Source organism: Haliotis rubra, unplaced genomic scaffold, assembly GCF_003918875.1.
Source record: "Haliotis rubra isolate DU_JTF1 unplaced genomic scaffold, ASM391887v1 Scf423, whole genome shotgun sequence".
Classification (NCBI taxonomy): Eukaryota; Metazoa; Mollusca; class Gastropoda; order Lepetellida; family Haliotidae; genus Haliotis; species Haliotis rubra.
This window is the reverse complement of record NW_025767106.1, coordinates 254384-272232: the sequence shown is the minus strand read 5'-3', so window position 1 is coordinate 272232 and position 17849 is coordinate 254384. Positions and strand designations below refer to the sequence as shown.

Below are 17849 nucleotides of genomic sequence, written 5' to 3'. Positions count from 1 at the left end.
GAACACCCGGGAGATTTGAAACTCCGACCTATAATTGCAGGCCCAGCGTGTGCTACACATAGACTAAGTAATTTCATTGATATTTTATTGAAACCAATCTCATCAAATGTTAAAAGTTTTACTCGTGACACCATGCATTTCCTTTCCTCTTTACCACAAAACGTTAATGAAACAAGCAAACTTGTAACTTTTGATGTAAAAAATTTGTATTCAAATATCCCGCACAGCCTAGGAATTAAAGCGTTGGATTATTGGTTAAACCGTTGTGAAGAACACATTCCTGAGCGAATTTCAAAGTCATTCATTTTGGAAAGCGTTGAATTCATCTTAAAAAACAATATTTTCTTTTTTGACGATAAGTACTATAAACAGATTAAAGGAACAGCCATGGGAACCAAAATGGCGCCGACTTATGCGACGCTTGTCTTAGGATATCTGGAGGAAAAGTTCAAGCATAAAATCAGTCAAATTCTTGGAGAGGATGTTGCCCATTATTTCATGGAAAATTGGAAAAGATTTCTAGACGACTGCTTCATAATTTGGCCATTTTCTGAGGAGAAACTAAATACATTTTACGAACTATTAAATAGCATGGACGAAAATCTTCACTTTCACTATGGAGACAGATCAAACTAAAACAGCTTTCTTAGACATAATGGTCATCAAATCGTGGCGGAAATGGACACAGATATCTTCTACAAACCTACAGATACGAAACAATATTTAAACTTCAAATCTTGCCATCCGAGCCACACCAAAAGAAGTCTTCCATATAACCTGGCACGAAGAATATGTACAATAGTTTCAAACCAAGACACCCGCAATCAAAGACTGAATGAACTTAGGACGTTTTACTATTACAGGAATATCCAAATTCTCTTGTTGAAGACGGAATATATAAAGCTTTACAGCTTAATAGAGACGATCTTTTGACAGGAACGATGAAACAAACCAATGAGGAAAAAGTAATTGCTTTTGTATCTACTTATAATCCGTTGAACCCAAATGTGTTCCAGAACATAAAAACAAATATGTGCATCTTAGAACAAGATGAAAAACTGAAATCAATGCTGAAATCTAGAAAAATAATAAATAGCAAAAGACAAAATCAGAATCTTAAAAAGATACTAACAAAAGCCAAATTTATTTACTGCTCTTGCAAAAACATAATATATGTCATAACATGCACAGGCTGTAATGAACAGTATATTGGTCAATCAGAAAATTTAAGAGCCCGGGTTCGTGTCCACAAACAACAAATAAAGTGTCCTGAAACCCGATGTATCCCACTGAGTGAACATCTAGATGTCTGTGCGAAAGGAAACGATGTTAAATTTACAATATTTCCTTTTTATCAAGTTCAAAATTCGGACAAAGTAAAACGAATTTTAAAAGAACACTACTTCATAGACAAGTACAAACCAATGTTAAACCATTGCAAGCTGTGACCTTGTCGCTCTAGAATGTTGTCCCTATTATGACGTCACAATATATATGTAATGACGTCATACTGTATATATATATATATATATATATATATATCATGCTACCATTGTTACCATGCAACTATCTTTTAAGGTCCTTCTTTGCTCAGTGTGTGTTCATTGAGGTGATCATGGGTATCTCGAACCCATCACAGCTTGTGTACCAAGATATCTCATACTGTTGTACAGTTTTTGAGTTCATGTATTCAACAGCAAATAAAAAATTAAAAAAAATAAAAAAAATAATGAGCAATCAATCAATGTATTGGCGGTTAAAGAAAGAAGGACGTTGTTTTTACACAGACAGACACGACAGAGCGTATTCAGTATAGATTAGTAAATAAACATACATAAACACTACCTTTTGACAAATCCGCTGTGCAAGATAAAAGTAATTAATCAATCAGCATGTGGTCGGTTAAGCCTTTGATCGAGGTTTATAATGTTGACTATTTACTCCAGACACAAGAAATGTCAAATGGGAACCTTTGTCGGGTAATCTAAGTGGTGTTACAACTAATATTACCTGTTATAAATTCATTAACTGACCATCAAGTGAATGATGACAAATAACATGTGTAGGTTTATACCACCTAACACGGGTTACAACAAGGGAGTATTAATTGTTGTATTGCATGCAATTTTAATTACATGTGAAAACTTATGGGCCGACACTGTTTTGAAAATAAGAACAGAACTTCATTGTTGCATAAGAAATACATATAAGCATTTGCTGTGTGCTAAAACTGTATGTACCTAATTTTCAGATTCTTCTCGCAATGGCAAAGTAGGGTTGTTTAGTTTACGGATTCAAATAAATCAAATGTAAATCTTTAGTATCATACGTAATAGACGGTATATTTTTACATGACATAATTAAATATCGAGGTAAAATAACCCACAGAAATGGGATCAATTTGGATCAGTCATTATACTATCCAGGCATTAGAAAACCTGAAAAAGCCCACACTGCTTTGATACTTTATTTCAGTCAGACAAGAACAACCGGGGATATTTTCAAATAACTGCATCTGATGGGCATCCACCCTTCTTAATGTCGCACTGTTTAAGTTGACGAAATTAACCGTAACCGTGATGAGCGAGGCTGATCATCGTTTTCACTATCACCAGCGTCTGGCTCGAACAAATAAGGACTAGCGACGCCAGGCGATTTTGACAGAGTCGTCTATGAAAACAAGTTATAACTCGGAAACTAGGCAAAGCAGGAGACAAAATTAAATGACAGTAGATTGTGAGAACATATAGCTTTCATTTTTCACAACAGTTGTCACGATTTCAGGTTTATACAAACCTGTAAACAGGATACTTTACCCCCTGAAATGTACATGAATTCTGCATCGGCCCTCATATCTATTCCTCACATGACGTCACGGACACGCGCCCCTCTGTTTGGTTGAAATTTCGTTCGCGGGTGATAATTGTGCACTGTTGTCAAAAAGGTCGATTTAATTAATTAATGATCCAAATGAGTAGTTTAATGATGGGGTTTCATTTATAACGATGCCAATTAGTAATTTATGTATTTGTAACCCCCTAGAGTATATGTGATCTTTAAGAGAGTGTATGTGTTCGCATAAAAAGTAACACTGTCAAATACCTACTGTTGTGATAGCATTTGGAGCTGTCAACATGCTGCCAACACAGGTAGAACTACCCGTACAGTGATAGGGAGGCACCAGGTCAATGGTCATAGTAAAGGTACGGGTCTGTGATGCACCACTGTAGTAGAAGGTCGCAAGGTTCTTTGTCTCTTTGTTGCGGACTTTAACATATCCACCGTTGGTCGCCTTGTAGGAAACCACAATACTGTGGAGGAACAACATTTAAACAATGCAAATTTAAGTATGCTGCCTCGTGATATATTTGAAGCGTGCACTATGATCTCAACTACCAAACCGCTCCATGTCTGTGTAAATTCGATTGATTTAAACATATTCTTCACCCCTTATCAGTGCAATGCAACCAAAAAAATATGCTTCTCTCCGCTATTTTCTGGTTTATAATTAGTTCTCTACTCACACATCTTTATGTTGGAAGGGTAGAGGAAGTAAAGATGTCCTTGATATGTTTCCTTCACAGGTGTACAGGTCTGTCTCCGGGCTGCTTCGACTGGCTCCTCCACAGATGGTTATCATGGTTGAAACAACACACCATCCTGTATGAAAAAGGATACAATAAGTCAACGTGCAAATGTAAATGCATTATTATTCTAAATACAAATACTATGTAATGTGTATGTGAAGGATATTCTGAGATGTATGTGATGACGTACGTCTCTCCAGTTTGAATGATGCAGAGCCGCCGACAATTCCAATACGGAAGTCTTCAATGAATGCATGTCTGGATGGAGGTACCATTTTGTATTTTGCCGTAAACTTGTAGTACATTCTGGATGGAGACGTGACGTTTGACCAGGTGGTGGACTGAAATTGGCCACTGTTGATGATGGAAGGTTCCATGGCTGTGTCCCCATTGCTGGTGGTCAAGCGAAAGAGTGTGGAGTTTATTGTGGGTTCCGTTGTTACTGGAAAGTAAAAGATACTATAGGGCACAGACTCCAAATGTTCTTTATAATGGCATGAAAAGGCGGATATCGCAATGTTGAACTCGTACAATTTGTCATGACATACAAAACGGTCCTACGCAATGCGAGCACATCTATTCATGCTTCCGTCAGGATAAGACTTACTTGTCTGGCAGTGTTGTCCAGTAAAGCCACTTGAGCAGGAACAGTTACTGGCATACTCTCCCTTGCAGGTTCCTGGATAACATCTGGTGCTGTCACTTCGCCAGGAACAGGTATCTGAATATGGAACAATTTCACTAACTGCCTTTTTTTCAAAACAAAAATATCGTAAAGCTATAAGGAAACTATCAGAACTATTACTATATAACAAACACAATTCAATGGGACAAGTAACAAGTAAAACAGAGATGGTGGAAGGTTGATGTATACCTCAAGTTATCAAGCAATGAAACCATCGTCTGGCCAGGATAGGATCCAACTAAATGCTGCACTCATATTCATACCATTAGGTATTAAATATGCTCCACTTTGTGAGTGAAGATGCTATCTGGCTACAACACGTTTTGATTCAAAGTTGCAGTTATGTACTTCAATCAGGATATTAAAGTGATTGTAAAATCTTTAATAAAGACACTTCCAAACAATCAAAATGAAAACTTTCATTTCATCAAAGCCGTCTGAGCACTTGTGTGTAAAATATGTAAATAACTTTTAGAAAGCTGATTTTGTCTATTAACGATCGACTAATATAATGAATAATATTGATAAGATTTGATTCTGGTTTAAGCAATTTCACCAGTGATGTTATATGTAAATTGTGGATTTTAAAACCCAAACACGAAATATCTTATTCATATCTACAAAGGTTTTGGATGTGCATCTTTCTAAATATGGGTTTTGAATGTGCATCTTAATAAATATGTCCTTTGGTCTTCTATTGAAATGTTTTATTATAGCATTTGACACTTTTTCTCTGGGCTACCCAACCACCACTAGGTCCTATTGTACATCACGTAATTTACAATGAAATCTTCAAGTCATTAATATCGCCTAAATGGGACAAGGGGTCTGACCTGATTATAAACCGAACCAGCATGGCTGCCAGGATCAAGCATACCCCCATTGCTTCTCTTATTTAAAATTAGTTATATAAGACATAATGGCGACAAAAACTGTAAAATCAGATCTGGGGATTTACTGAAGACAGGGGAGGGCTTGCACGTCTCCACTCCATCTGAACAAACGGCATCGCTTCTCTGCTGAGCTCCATTATAGGCGACCACAGTTATGTAAAACTTTCCACAAGACGGTGCTGTCCATGTGGCTTCCGTAGTGCGTGTTGATTCCATCTGCCATCAGAAGAGTAACTCCATAGTAAATACACCTTTATGTACCCTCATAGTGGATATATAAAAGCAAACCTGTGTTTTAGCATGACACGTCATACCAAAGGACATATACTAAGCAGCAAATGAAACGTCAGTTTGGAATATTCCTTTGCAGAAACGGATAACTGTAAACTCATTTAATGGTTTGATTGAATATTTTTGACAACATCTCCAACTTTACCTGAGCAAAGACATACCTTCCCAAACTCAGAATTGAACCCCGGAAATGGTCTCAAAAACGCAACCTGATCTTGGGGATGGTACGGTGTTCTCCATGGTTTTTTATACAACTCATGCTGCACGTGTTGTTCACAAGGACCATCCCTATAAAATGCACCCCCAAACCTGGTTGAAACATTCCCATTACAACGTCAGCAGCTCAGAGGAACCAGGCGCTAGGAAGACTTGAAGCTGGCCACACTGCACAAGCCGTTGCCAATCACTTCCAGGTGAACGTTCGGACCATCTACAGGCTGCAGCAACGTTTCCGGGCCACCAATAGCACAAATGATCGCCCCCGTACTGGCAGACCAAGGCTTACCACAAGACGACAAGACCGCCATGTTGTGCGACAGCATATACAAAATCGCTTTTTGCAGGCATCCGAAACTGCACGCCAGACAGTGGTAACACACGGAAGAACAATCAGTACTGATACAGTACGCCGACGTCTTAACAGCGGGAACATCCATTGCCGTAGACCTTACCGTAGACCTATCCTCAACCCTCGTCATCGGCGTGAACATCTTCAGATTGCCCTACAACAGCAAAACTGGCGATACAGACAATGGAGAACTGTTCTGTTCACAGATGAGAGTCGGTACTGCGTATCAACTGCAGATGGCAGAACAAGAATATGGCGACGACGTGGCCAGCCTTACTCAGACCAATTTGTTGAGGAATGAGACTCATGGGGAGGTGCAAGCATTATGGCATGGGATGGAGTAGGCCTGAACCAGAAAGTCTGTCCTGTGGTGCTCCAGAACCTTGGTCCAGGGAGAGGAGGCGGCATCACAGTGGTGTGCTACATCGACCAAGCTCTCAGACCCTACGTCATGCCACATTTCGCACGTCACCAGAACAACATTTTCAAGCCTGATAACGCCCGGGCCCATACTGTCAGAGCTACACGGGACTTCCTACAGCAGAACGGTGTCAACATTATGCAGTGGCCAGCCCTTAGTCCTGATTTAAACCCAATCGAACATCTTTGGGATGAAATTCAGAGCAGACTGAATAATGTCATACCAAGGCTGAACACAGCCGATTTATTGTGCCAGGCTTTTCTCAGAGTGTGGTTCCAGGTGCCAATGGATTTCATCAATCGATTGGTGCACTCCATGCATAGGCGCTGTGCTGCAGTTATTGGCGACCGTGGTGGTCACACTAGATAATGAAGTCAAGAGTCTGAATGGACTGCAAACGTTCACGTAATGTCTTGAAATTGTGCTGAGGTATTCATTGATGAGTCAAGATACTGTACACAAAAATCATTTTTGATCTGCTTATTATGTCAATTTCTTTAATGGTTTGATTACAGTGCCTATCTTACTTTGAATTCGTACTGACTTTTTTTTTTGCTGCTGAGTATATATTCTGAGGGACGAAATCTTCTCACATTTTCCAAGAAAGTTTTTGTATGTCTATGTTACAAATCATTAAGGTTGTCGGAATGAAGCAATTAGTCTGCAGCAGCTAATGCTTGTCTGATCAGGTGGTCAGTCTCGCTGACTTCCTTGATCGATGAGAATATGACAGTAATATTCACCATAGACGCTCACAAATGACATGTGAAAACAAACTTAAATGCTGTCATGACAATAAACTTGGTTTTCCGAAACTGCTAAGAAGTATGTCTATGTTAACGTTATTAACAGAGCTGCACTGTTTACAATCGAACAATAAAGGACTAACGTTTTGGGTTTTGTTGAGGTCAAACACGTGTCCCTGTAAACATCTTGGTCCGAAAGTGTACTGGTAAAAGACAATTGCACTCTCTCTGTCAAAGAATCCTTCCCAGTGGGCGTGGAGCTGTAGATTGTCCTGGTAGTCCACTTCCGGTTGTCCAGGCTGACCATCGTGGACAGCGCCTGGATGAAGGGGGTTAGCATCCATTTGGATCTAAACAGTGAATGTTCAGTTTCACCAGTCTATCATTTCCATTTAAGGATATGTTTACAGAGCCCAGAATGCGTTCCTAGAGATCTTTAGAGCATGGCCAACGGGCAAATCACATTAATTTCAAATTTTACAAAGACGATGAAACCCAACATGGAAAACACAAATAAGGTCCCATTGCCATAATATACCAAGTGTTTGACAAATTGTATCAATTATGCTTGCATCAGTTATTATGCAATCATATGAGTTACACAGAAAAGGCAATCGAGAGTAACATGTTTCAAACCTAGTGTGACCTTTCAAGTGGGGTTAATTTATTACCTAATAATTAATTTTGGTTTATCTTTGTGAATGTGCCATAATGTAGTCCATGTATGTCATTTCTCTTCTCTCTCTCAAACTCATGGGCAATACTCCAGTAAGGGTGTCAGTTAATAATCGTCAGTTTAACATTGTCACATGGGGATGTTATATGCAAGCAATTCCATGAGAGGTGAGTTCATTTAAGAATTTAATCATTTATACCTTTATTTCCTGTTCAGTTTGGAGTTTAGCATAATTTGTAGCTGTGACTTGAAACCAGTAAGCCTTTCCTTCAGCCAACTTGACGTCCCTTATGTCTGCCAGGGCTGGTTTCACTTGGTAGTTGGAATGATAACATGTGCCAGCTGGAGTACAATAACAGTTACCATCCCTTGCATCATGCATGGTCTTGCAGTCATCCAGAGTCTGGAATTATTCATGAAATTCTACAGCATGAAACGATGTTATTATAGTAATTACTTCCTATTTAGATTCAGTTGTTCAAAATAAGAAGGATAAGAGTACTAATATAATATGCAGGGTAATTTTTTTCGTTACTGATATTACTATTAACTTCTGGACACGAGCTAAAAACAGTGACATACACGTTGGCTTTGAATCGAGATGTCATGGATAGCTAACACTGTGTCCTTGTCTTCCTCTTTTTCTACTATTCTCCATTCCATCTCTTCCACTCCACTGTGTTCATCGTACACATCAAACTCCACTCTAAAATCAGATACAGATATTATTGATAAAGTGGAATGATCATGAACATGAATTTATTTCACCTCATTGTATTTCTGACAAGTTTCACTTTGCACAATGTCAAAAGCTTCAGCATAAACTCGTGTGTCTTATCTTGCTGCAACTTTTAAAGAGGAAGATGAAAAACCGAATTGTGAAATGGCTATAATACTATACACATTCTCACATTACGTCATGAAGTTCCTCTACAAGACGTGTACTGATGTTGAGACAGCTGCTTCTAGAGAGCCACAGGTTCTCTATGACTGGAGGTGATGTGTCGATGTGAACTGTTGCATTCTCTTCTTTCATTTCCAACACGATGTCATAAGCTCGTATCCAGAAGCGCACAGTGTCCCCGTCCACTAGTGAGGGTGTTATGGTCTGTGACTGATTCAGACCTTGACTGGTGAACAGGTTATCAGCTGGTGGACTGGTGATGGACGACCCTCCTTGGTGGTCGACTTTGTAAGATGTTCGGAAACGTGTGATTCCTAGAAACAATCCCACATCACAATATCTTATATGGTACTTATTAAGTATCACATTTTATGAAGTGAAATGCTGCACTAATTTACGTCTATGCCACAGCAGAATCTCTTTTACATCAGAACATATCAGCTGACATGTATTGTTTTCTTGTATGCCACATACCTTGAACATTTCTGACTTCACCTATACCTCTGCTTCCCTCGTTATCATCATAGTCCGAACTGATGTTGCCATGAGAAGCCACGCCCAGGAGCCACTTGTTGTTGTAATGGACTGTGTTGATGTATCTGTTGGTCCAGTCTACTGTCACTGCAGATGAAGTCGTTTGCCACGCTGATGCTGACGCTGCTGTCATCACACGTAGTTTTTTATTAGCCTGAGCTGTTACAGTTGAAGTACCATCATACACCATGATTCGTCGAGCACTTCTGTAATTACCAGCCTTGTCGTAGGCAGATAATACTACAGAATACACCCCTGATTTGAAGACTCTGAACTTGTCGCTGGTCTGAAATAAGACGTCAGACAGAAAAAAACTGAAACATACTCTCAAACAATACTTCGGCGTCCCAAATTAATTAAGGTGTTCTGTTCTGACAAGGATCAATCATACTGCGGTATACTTTGGGTCAGAAGTCAATGGTGTGAAATGTTCTTATTTAAATTACACGTTAACGAAATGGCGAGATTGGTCACTGACGCATGATATGTTACTATACTCCACATCAAGTTTCCTTTTTCTATTCTTTCATCCCATTTAGAATAACGAATATGACAAGTAAGAAAGGACTTATTCACCTTGTAGCTTGCTAAAAGCTTCCTGGCTATCCGACGTTTATCTCTGAGTACATCCCCAACAGCGTGAAGTTCATACACTTCCCTCACAAAGTGGTCGATACCTGCATCAGTATCTGACCAGCCACTCCAACGGAGGTTCAATGTGGACTGCAACAATGATGGATTGTACTTTTACAGATGCACTGTACGGTTTAAGAGAGTGTATGTGTTCGCATAAAAAAGTAACACTGTCAAATACCTACTGTCGTGATAGCATTTGGAGATGTCAACATGCTGCCAACACAGGTAGAACTACCCGTACAGTGATAGGGAGGCACCAGGTCAATGGTCATAGTAAAGGTACGGGTCTGTGATGCACCACTGTAGTAGAAGGTCGCAAGGTTCTTTGTCTCTTTGTTGCGGACTTTAACATATCCACCGTTGGTCGCCTTGTAGGAAACCACAATACTGTGAAGGAATAATATTTATACGATGCAAATTTAAGTATGCTGCCTCGTGATATATTTGAAGCGTTCACTATGATCTCAACTACCAAACCGTTCCATGTCTGTGTAATTTCGATTGATTTAAACATATTCTTCACCCCTCATCAATCACCCTTAACATTTTACAAAGCGCAGTATAACCAAAATATGCTTCTCTCCGCTATTTCTGGTTTATAATAAGTTCTCTACTCACACGTCTTTATGTTGGAAGGGTAGAGGAAGTAAAGATGTCCTTGATATGTTTCCTTCACAGGTGTACAGGTCTGTCTCCGGGCTGCTTCGACTGGCTCCTCCACAGATGGTTATCATGGTTGAAACAACACACCATCCTGTATGAAAAAGGATACAATAAGTCAACGTGCAAATGTAAATGCATTATTATGCTAACGAAAACTACTATGTAATGTGTATGTGAAGGATATTCTGAGATGTATGTGATGACGTACGTCTCTCCAGTTTGAATGATGCAGAGCCGCCGACAATTCCAATACGGAAGTCTTCAATGAATGCATGCCTTGATGGAGGTACCATTTTGTATTTTGCCGTAAACTTGTAGTACATTCTGGATGGAGACGTGACGTTTGACCAGGTGGTGGACTGAAATTGGCCACTGTTGATGATGGAAGGTTCCATGGCTGTGTCCCCATTGCTGGTGGTCAAGCGAAAGAGTGTGGAGTTTATTGTGGGTTCCGTTGTTACTGGAAAGTAAAAGATACTATAGGGCACAGACTCCAAATGTTCTTTATAATGGCATGAAAAGGCGGATATCGCAATGTTGAACTCGTACAATTTGTCATGACATACAAAACGGTCCTACGCAATGCGAGCACATCTATTCATGCTTCCGTCAGGATAAGACTTACTTGTCTGGCAGTGTTGTCCAGTAAAGCCACTTGAGCAGGAACAGTTACTGGCATACTCTCCCTTGCAGGTTCCTGGATAACATCTGGTGCTGTCACTTCGCCAGGAACAGGTATCTGAATATGGAACAATTTCACTAACTGCCTTTTTTTTAAAACAAAAATATCGTAAAGCTATAAGGAAACTATCAGAACCATTACTATATAACAAACACAATTCAATGGGACAAGTAACAAGTGAAACAGAGATGGTGGAAGGTTGATGTATACCTCAAGTTATCAAGCAATGAAACCATCGTCTGGCCAGGATAGGATCTAACTAAATGCTGCACTCATATTCATACCATTTAGTATTAAATATGCTCCACTTTGTGAGTGAAGATGCCATCTGGCTACAACACGTTTTGATTCAAGGTTGCAGTTATGTACTTCAATCAGGATATTAAAGTGATTGTAAAATCTTTAATAAAGACAATTCTAAACAATCAAAATGAAAACTTTCATTTCATCAAAGCCGTCTGAGCACTTGTGTGTAAAATATGTAAATAACTTTTAGAAAGCTGATTTTGTCTATTAACGATCGACTAATATAATGAATAATATTGATAAGATTTGATTCTGGTTTAAGCAATTTCGCCAGTGATGTTATATGTAAATTGTAGATTTTAAAAACCAAACACGAAATATCTTATTCATATCTACACAGGTTTTGAATGTGCATCTTTCTAAATATGGGTTTTGAATGTGCATCTTACTAAATATGTCCCTTGGTCTTCTATTGAAATGTTTTATTATAGCATTTGACACATTTTCTCTGGGCTACCCAACCAACACTAGGTCCTATTGTACATCACGTAATTTACAATGAAATCTTCAAGTCATTAATATCGCCTAAATGGGACAAGGGGTCTGACCTGATAATAAACCGAACCAGCATGGCTGCCAGCATCAAGCATACCCCCTTGCTTCTCTTATTTAAAATTAGTTATATAAGACATAATGGCGACAAAAACTGTAAAATCAGATCTGGGGATTTACTGAAGACAGGGGAGGGCTTGCACGTCTCCACTCCATCTGAACAAACGGCATCGCTTCTCTGTTGAGCTCCATTATAGGCGACCACAGTTATGTAAAACTTTCCACAAGACGGTGCTGTCCATGTTGCTTCCGTAGTGCGTGTTGATTCCATCTGCCATCAGAAGAGTAACTCCATAGTAAATACACCTTTATGTACCCTCATAGTGGATATATAAAAGCAAACCTGTGTTTTAGCATGACACGTCATACCAAATGGTATAGACTAAGCAGCAAATGAAACTTCAGTTTGGAATTTTCCTTCGCAGAAACGGATAACTGTAAACTCATTTAATGGTTTGATTGAATATTTTTGACAACATCTCCAACTTTACCTGAGCAAAGACATTCCTTCCCAAACTCAGAATTGAACCCCGGAAATGGTCTCAAAAACGCAACCTGATCTTGGAGATGGTACGGTGTTCTCCATGGTTTTTTATACAACTCATGCTGCACGTGTTGTTCACAAGGACCATCCCTATAAAATGCACCCCCAAACCTGGTTGAAGCATTCACATTACAACGTCATCAGGATGCTGCGACTCACGACAGCTCAGGGGAACCAGGCGCTAGGAAGACTTGAAGCTGGCCACACTGCACAAGCCGTTGCCAATCACTTCCAGGTGAACGTTCGGACCATCTACAGGCTGCAGCAACGTTTCCGGGCCACCAACAGCACAAATGATCGCCCCCGTACTGGCAGACCAAGGCTTACCACAAGACGACAAGACGGCCATGTTGTGCGACAGCATATACAAAATCGCTTCTTGCAGGCATCCGAAACTGCACGCCAGACAGTGGTAACACACGGAAGAACAATCAGTACTGATACAATACGCCGACGTCTTACGGCGAGAACCTCCATTGCCGTAGACCTTACCCTGGACCTACCCTCAACCCTCGTCATCGGCGTGAACATCTTCAGATTGCCCTACAACAGCAAAACTGGCGATACAGGCAATGGAGAACTGTTCTGTTCACAGATGAGAGTCGGTACTGCGTATCAACTGCAGATGGCAGAACAAGAATATGGCGACGACGTGGCCAGCCTTACTCAGACCAATGTGTTATGGAAAGAGACTCATGGGGAGGTGCAAGCATTATGGTGTGGGGTGGAGTAGGCCTGATCCAGAAAGTCTGTCCTGTGGTGCTCCAGAACCTTGGTCCAGGGAGAGGAGGCGGCATCACAGTGGTGTGCTACATCGACCAGGATCTCAGACCTCACGTCATGCCACATTTCGCACGTCACCAGAACAACATTTTCCAGCCTGATAACGCCCGGGCCCATACTGTCAGAGCTACACGGGACTCCCTACAGCAGAACGGTGTCAACATTATGCAGTGGCCAGCCCTTAGTCCTGATTTAAACCCAATCGAACATCTTTGGGATGAAATTCAGAGCAGACTGAATAATGTCATACCAAGGCTGAACACAGCTGATTTATTCGCCAGGCTTTTCTCAGAGTGTGGTTCCAGGTGCCAATGGATTTCATCAATCGATTGGTGCACTCCATGCATAGGCGCTGTGCTGCAGTTATTGGCGACCGTGGTGGTCACACTAGATACTGAAATCAAGAGTCTGAATGGACTGCAAACGTTCACGTAATGTTTTGTAATTGTGCTGAGTTATTCATCGATGTGTCAAGATACTGTACACAAACATTTTTGATCTGCTTATTATGTCAATTTCTGTAATGGTTTGATTACAGTGCGTATCTAATTTTGAATTCGTACTGACCTTTATTTTGCTGCTGAGTATATATTCTGAGGGACGAAATCTTCTCACATTTTCCAAGAAAGTTTTTGTATGTCTATGTTACAAATCATTAAGGTTGTCGGAATCAAGCAATTAGTCTTCAGCAGCTAATGCTTGTCTGATCAGGTGGTCAGTCTCTTGATCGATGAGAATATGACAGCACTATTCGCCATAGACGTTCACAAATGACATGTGAAAACAAACTTAAATGCTGTCATGACAATAAACTTGGTTTTCCGAAACTGCTAAGAAGTATGTCTATGTTAACGTTTTTAACAGAGCTGCACTGTTTACAATCGAACAATAAAAGACTAACGTTTTGAGTTTTGTTGAGGTCAAACACGTGTCCCTGTAAACATCTTGGTCCGAAAGTGTACTGGTAAAAGACAATTGCACTCTCTCTGTCAAAGAATCCTTCCCAGTGGGCGTGGAGCTGTAGATTGTCCTGGTAGTCCACTTCCGGTTGTCCAGGCTGACCATCGTGGACAACGCCTGGATGAAGGGGATTAGCATCCATTTGGATCTAAACAGTGAATGTTCAGTTTCACCAGTCTATCATTTCCATTTAAGGATATGTTTACAGAGCCCAGAATGCGTTCTTAGAGATCTTTAGAGCATGGTCAACGGGCAAATCACATTAATTTCAAATTCCACAAAGAAATATACCAAGTGTTTGACTAATTGTATCAATTAAGCTTGCATCAGTTATTATGCAATCATATGATTTACACAGAAAAGGCAATCGAGAGTAACATGTTTCAACTTAATGTGACCTTTCAAGTGGGGTTAATTTATTACCTAATAATTAATTTTGGTTTATCTTTGTGAATGTGCCATAATGTAGTCCACGTATGTCATTTCTCTTTCTCTCTCAAAATCATGGGCAATACTCCAGTAAGGGTGTCAGTTAATAATCGTCAGTTTAACATTATCACATGGGGGATGTCATATGCAAGCAATTCCATGAGAGGTGAGTTCATTTAAGAATTTAATCATTTATACCTTTACTTCCTGTTCAGTTTGGAGTTTAGCATAATTTGTAGCTGTGACTTGAAACCAGTAAGCCTTTCCTTCAGACAGCTTGACGTCCCTTATGTCTGCCAGGGCTGGTTTCACTTGGTAGTTGGAATGATAACATGTGCCAGCTGGAGTACAATAACAGTTACCATCCCTTGCATCATGCATGGTCTTGCAGTCATCCAGAGTCTGGAATTATTCATGAAATTCTACAGCATGAAACGATGTTATTATAGTAATTACTTCCTATTTAGGTTCAGTTGTTCAAAATAAGAAGGATAAGAGTACTAATATTAATATGCAGGGTAAATTCTTTTCGTTACTGATATTACTATTAACTTCTGGACACGAGCTAAAAACAGTGACATACACGTTGGCTTTGAATCGAGATGTCATGGATAGCTAACACTGTGTCCTTGTCTTCCTCTTTTTCTACTATTCTCCATTCCATCTCTTCCACTCCACTGTGTTCATCGTACACATCAAACTCCACTCTAAAATCAGATACAGATATTATTGGTAAAGTGGAATGATCATGAACATGAATTTATTGCACCTCATTGTATTTCTGACAAGTTTCACTTTGCACAATGTCAAAAGCTTCAGCATAAACTCGTGTGTCTTATCTTGCTGCAACTTTTAAAGAGGAAGATGAAAACCGAATTGTGAAATGGCTAAAATACTATATACATTCTCACATTACGTCATGAAGTTCCTCTACAAGACGTGTACTGATGTTGAGACAGCTGCTTCTAGAGAGCCACAGGTTCTCTATGACTGGAGGTGATGTGTCGATGTGAACTGTTGCATTCTCTTCTTTCATTTCCAACACGATGTCATAAGCTCGTATCCAGAAGCGCACAGTGTCCCCGTCCACTAGTGAGGGTGTTATGGTCTGTGACTGATTCAGACCTTGACTGGTGAACAGGTTATCAGCTGGTGGACTGGTGATGGACGACCCTCCTTGGTGGTCGACTTTGTAAGATGTTCGGAAACGTGTGATTCCTAGAAACAATCCCACATCACAATATCTTATATGGTACTTATTAAGTATCACATTTTATGAAGTGAAATGCTGCACTTATTTACGTCTATGCCACAGCAGGAATCTCTTTTACATCAGAACGTATCAGCTGACATGTATTGTTTTCTTGTATGCCACATACCTTGAACATTTCTGACTTCACCTATACCTCTGCTTCCCTCGTTATCATCATAGTCCGAACTGATGTTGCCATGAGAAGCCACGCCCAGGAGCCACTTGTTGTTGTAATGGACTGTGTTGATGTATCTGTTGGTCCAGTCTACTGTCACTGCAGATGAAGTCGTTTGCCACGCTGATGCTGACGCTGCTGTCATCACACGTAGTTTTTTATTAGCCTGAGCTGTTACAGTTGAAGTACCATCATACACCATGATTCGTCGAGCACTTCTGTAATTACCAGCCTTGTCGTAGGCAGATAATACTACAGAATACACCCCTGATTTGAAGACTCTGAACTTGTCGCTGGTCTGAAATAAGATGTCAGAGAGAAAAAAACTGAAACATACTCTCAAACAATACTTCGGCGTCCCAAATTAATTAAGGTGTTCTGTTCTGACAAGGATCAATCATACTGCGGTATACTTTGGGGTCAGAAGTCAATGATGTGAAATGTTCTTATTTAAATTACACGACGCATGATATGTTACTATACTCCACATCAAGTTTCCTTTTTCGATTCTTTCATCCCATTTAGAATAACGAATATGACAAGTAAGAAAGGACTTATTCACCTTGTAGCTTGCTAAAAGCTTCCTGGCTATCCGACGTTTATCTCTGAGTACATCCCCAACAGCGTGAAGTTCATACACTTCCCTCACAAAGTGGTCGATACCTGCATCAGTATCTGACCAGCCACTCCAACGGAGGTTCAATGTGGACTGCAACAATGATGGATTGTACTTTTACAGATGCACTGTACGGTTTAAAGAAGTAATAAACTTTGTTTTTTTCTGTACTCTTTTAACCATTCCATATGAAAGATTTGAAGTTAGTCTTATGCGGAACACCACAATCATTCTTACAAAACTTGTGGTTAATTAATACCGTGCGATTAAAAGTTGCAAAAGAGTCGCCTGCTTCATTCGCGCCCGCCAACGAAACCTCAGACAGGTTACGTAATTCTGTTGCCAGAGCACTCCAGTGACGTCATGTGAGGAAGGCTTTTTAGTTAATTGTATATAAAGTGTGTAGCAAGCTCGTCATTTTGACGATTTCTCGGCATCAACGAAGACATGCCTAATCGTTGCGTTGTCGTCAATTGCTCCTAGGGGTCGGGCAATCGTGTCATCATGCATAGATTTCCACAGGACCCGCAGTTCGTGCTAAATGGGTTATGTTTGTGAGTGCGAAGCGAGCGTTGTGGAAGCTTGGAACGATATCTTATTTGTGTTCAGATTGCTTCACGGAAGTTAAAGAATCAAAACTACTTACTAGTTGTAGTAAAATATGTATATGATTGATGACCAAAACGATTTTCCATGACACAACTTGTAACATAACGATTTCTTCCTCGGAAGCGAGGTTGTTGTCGAAGTGACAATAATATTGTAAGTAGTATTATATTGACATCCACCTCGCTTCCACGAGAGAAATTGTTATGTTATAAGCTATGTCATGCAAAATCCTATTGGCCATCAATCAAATATATATTTTACTACCAGTAGAAAGTAGCTTCGATTTTGAAACTCGGTGAAAACAAACCTGAATAGCATTTATCCTCAGACTGGCGGA

At 40.0% G+C, this 17849-nt stretch overlaps 1 protein-coding gene across 1 annotated transcript in view; it reads right to left on the bottom strand.

The window, feature by feature from the left end:
• LOC124288740 overlaps nucleotides 1–17849 on the bottom strand; it is a 75856-nt gene that overhangs the window by 19018 nt on the left and 38989 nt on the right. The window contains exons 19-29 of the mRNA XM_046725269.1: nucleotides 16850–16996; nucleotides 16240–16585; nucleotides 15772–16078; nucleotides 15444–15567; nucleotides 15059–15262; nucleotides 14373–14579; nucleotides 5231–5381; nucleotides 4195–4308; nucleotides 3778–4029; nucleotides 3525–3660; nucleotides 3107–3311 (exon numbers count right to left, since the gene is read on the bottom strand). Coding sequence (XP_046581225.1) covers nucleotides 3107–3311; nucleotides 3525–3660; nucleotides 3778–4029; nucleotides 4195–4308; nucleotides 5231–5381; nucleotides 14373–14579; nucleotides 15059–15262; nucleotides 15444–15567; nucleotides 15772–16078; nucleotides 16240–16585; nucleotides 16850–16996 — 2193 coding nt within the window. The remainder of the gene's footprint in view (nucleotides 1–3106; nucleotides 3312–3524; nucleotides 3661–3777; nucleotides 4030–4194; nucleotides 4309–5230; nucleotides 5382–14372; nucleotides 14580–15058; nucleotides 15263–15443; nucleotides 15568–15771; nucleotides 16079–16239; nucleotides 16586–16849; nucleotides 16997–17849) is intronic.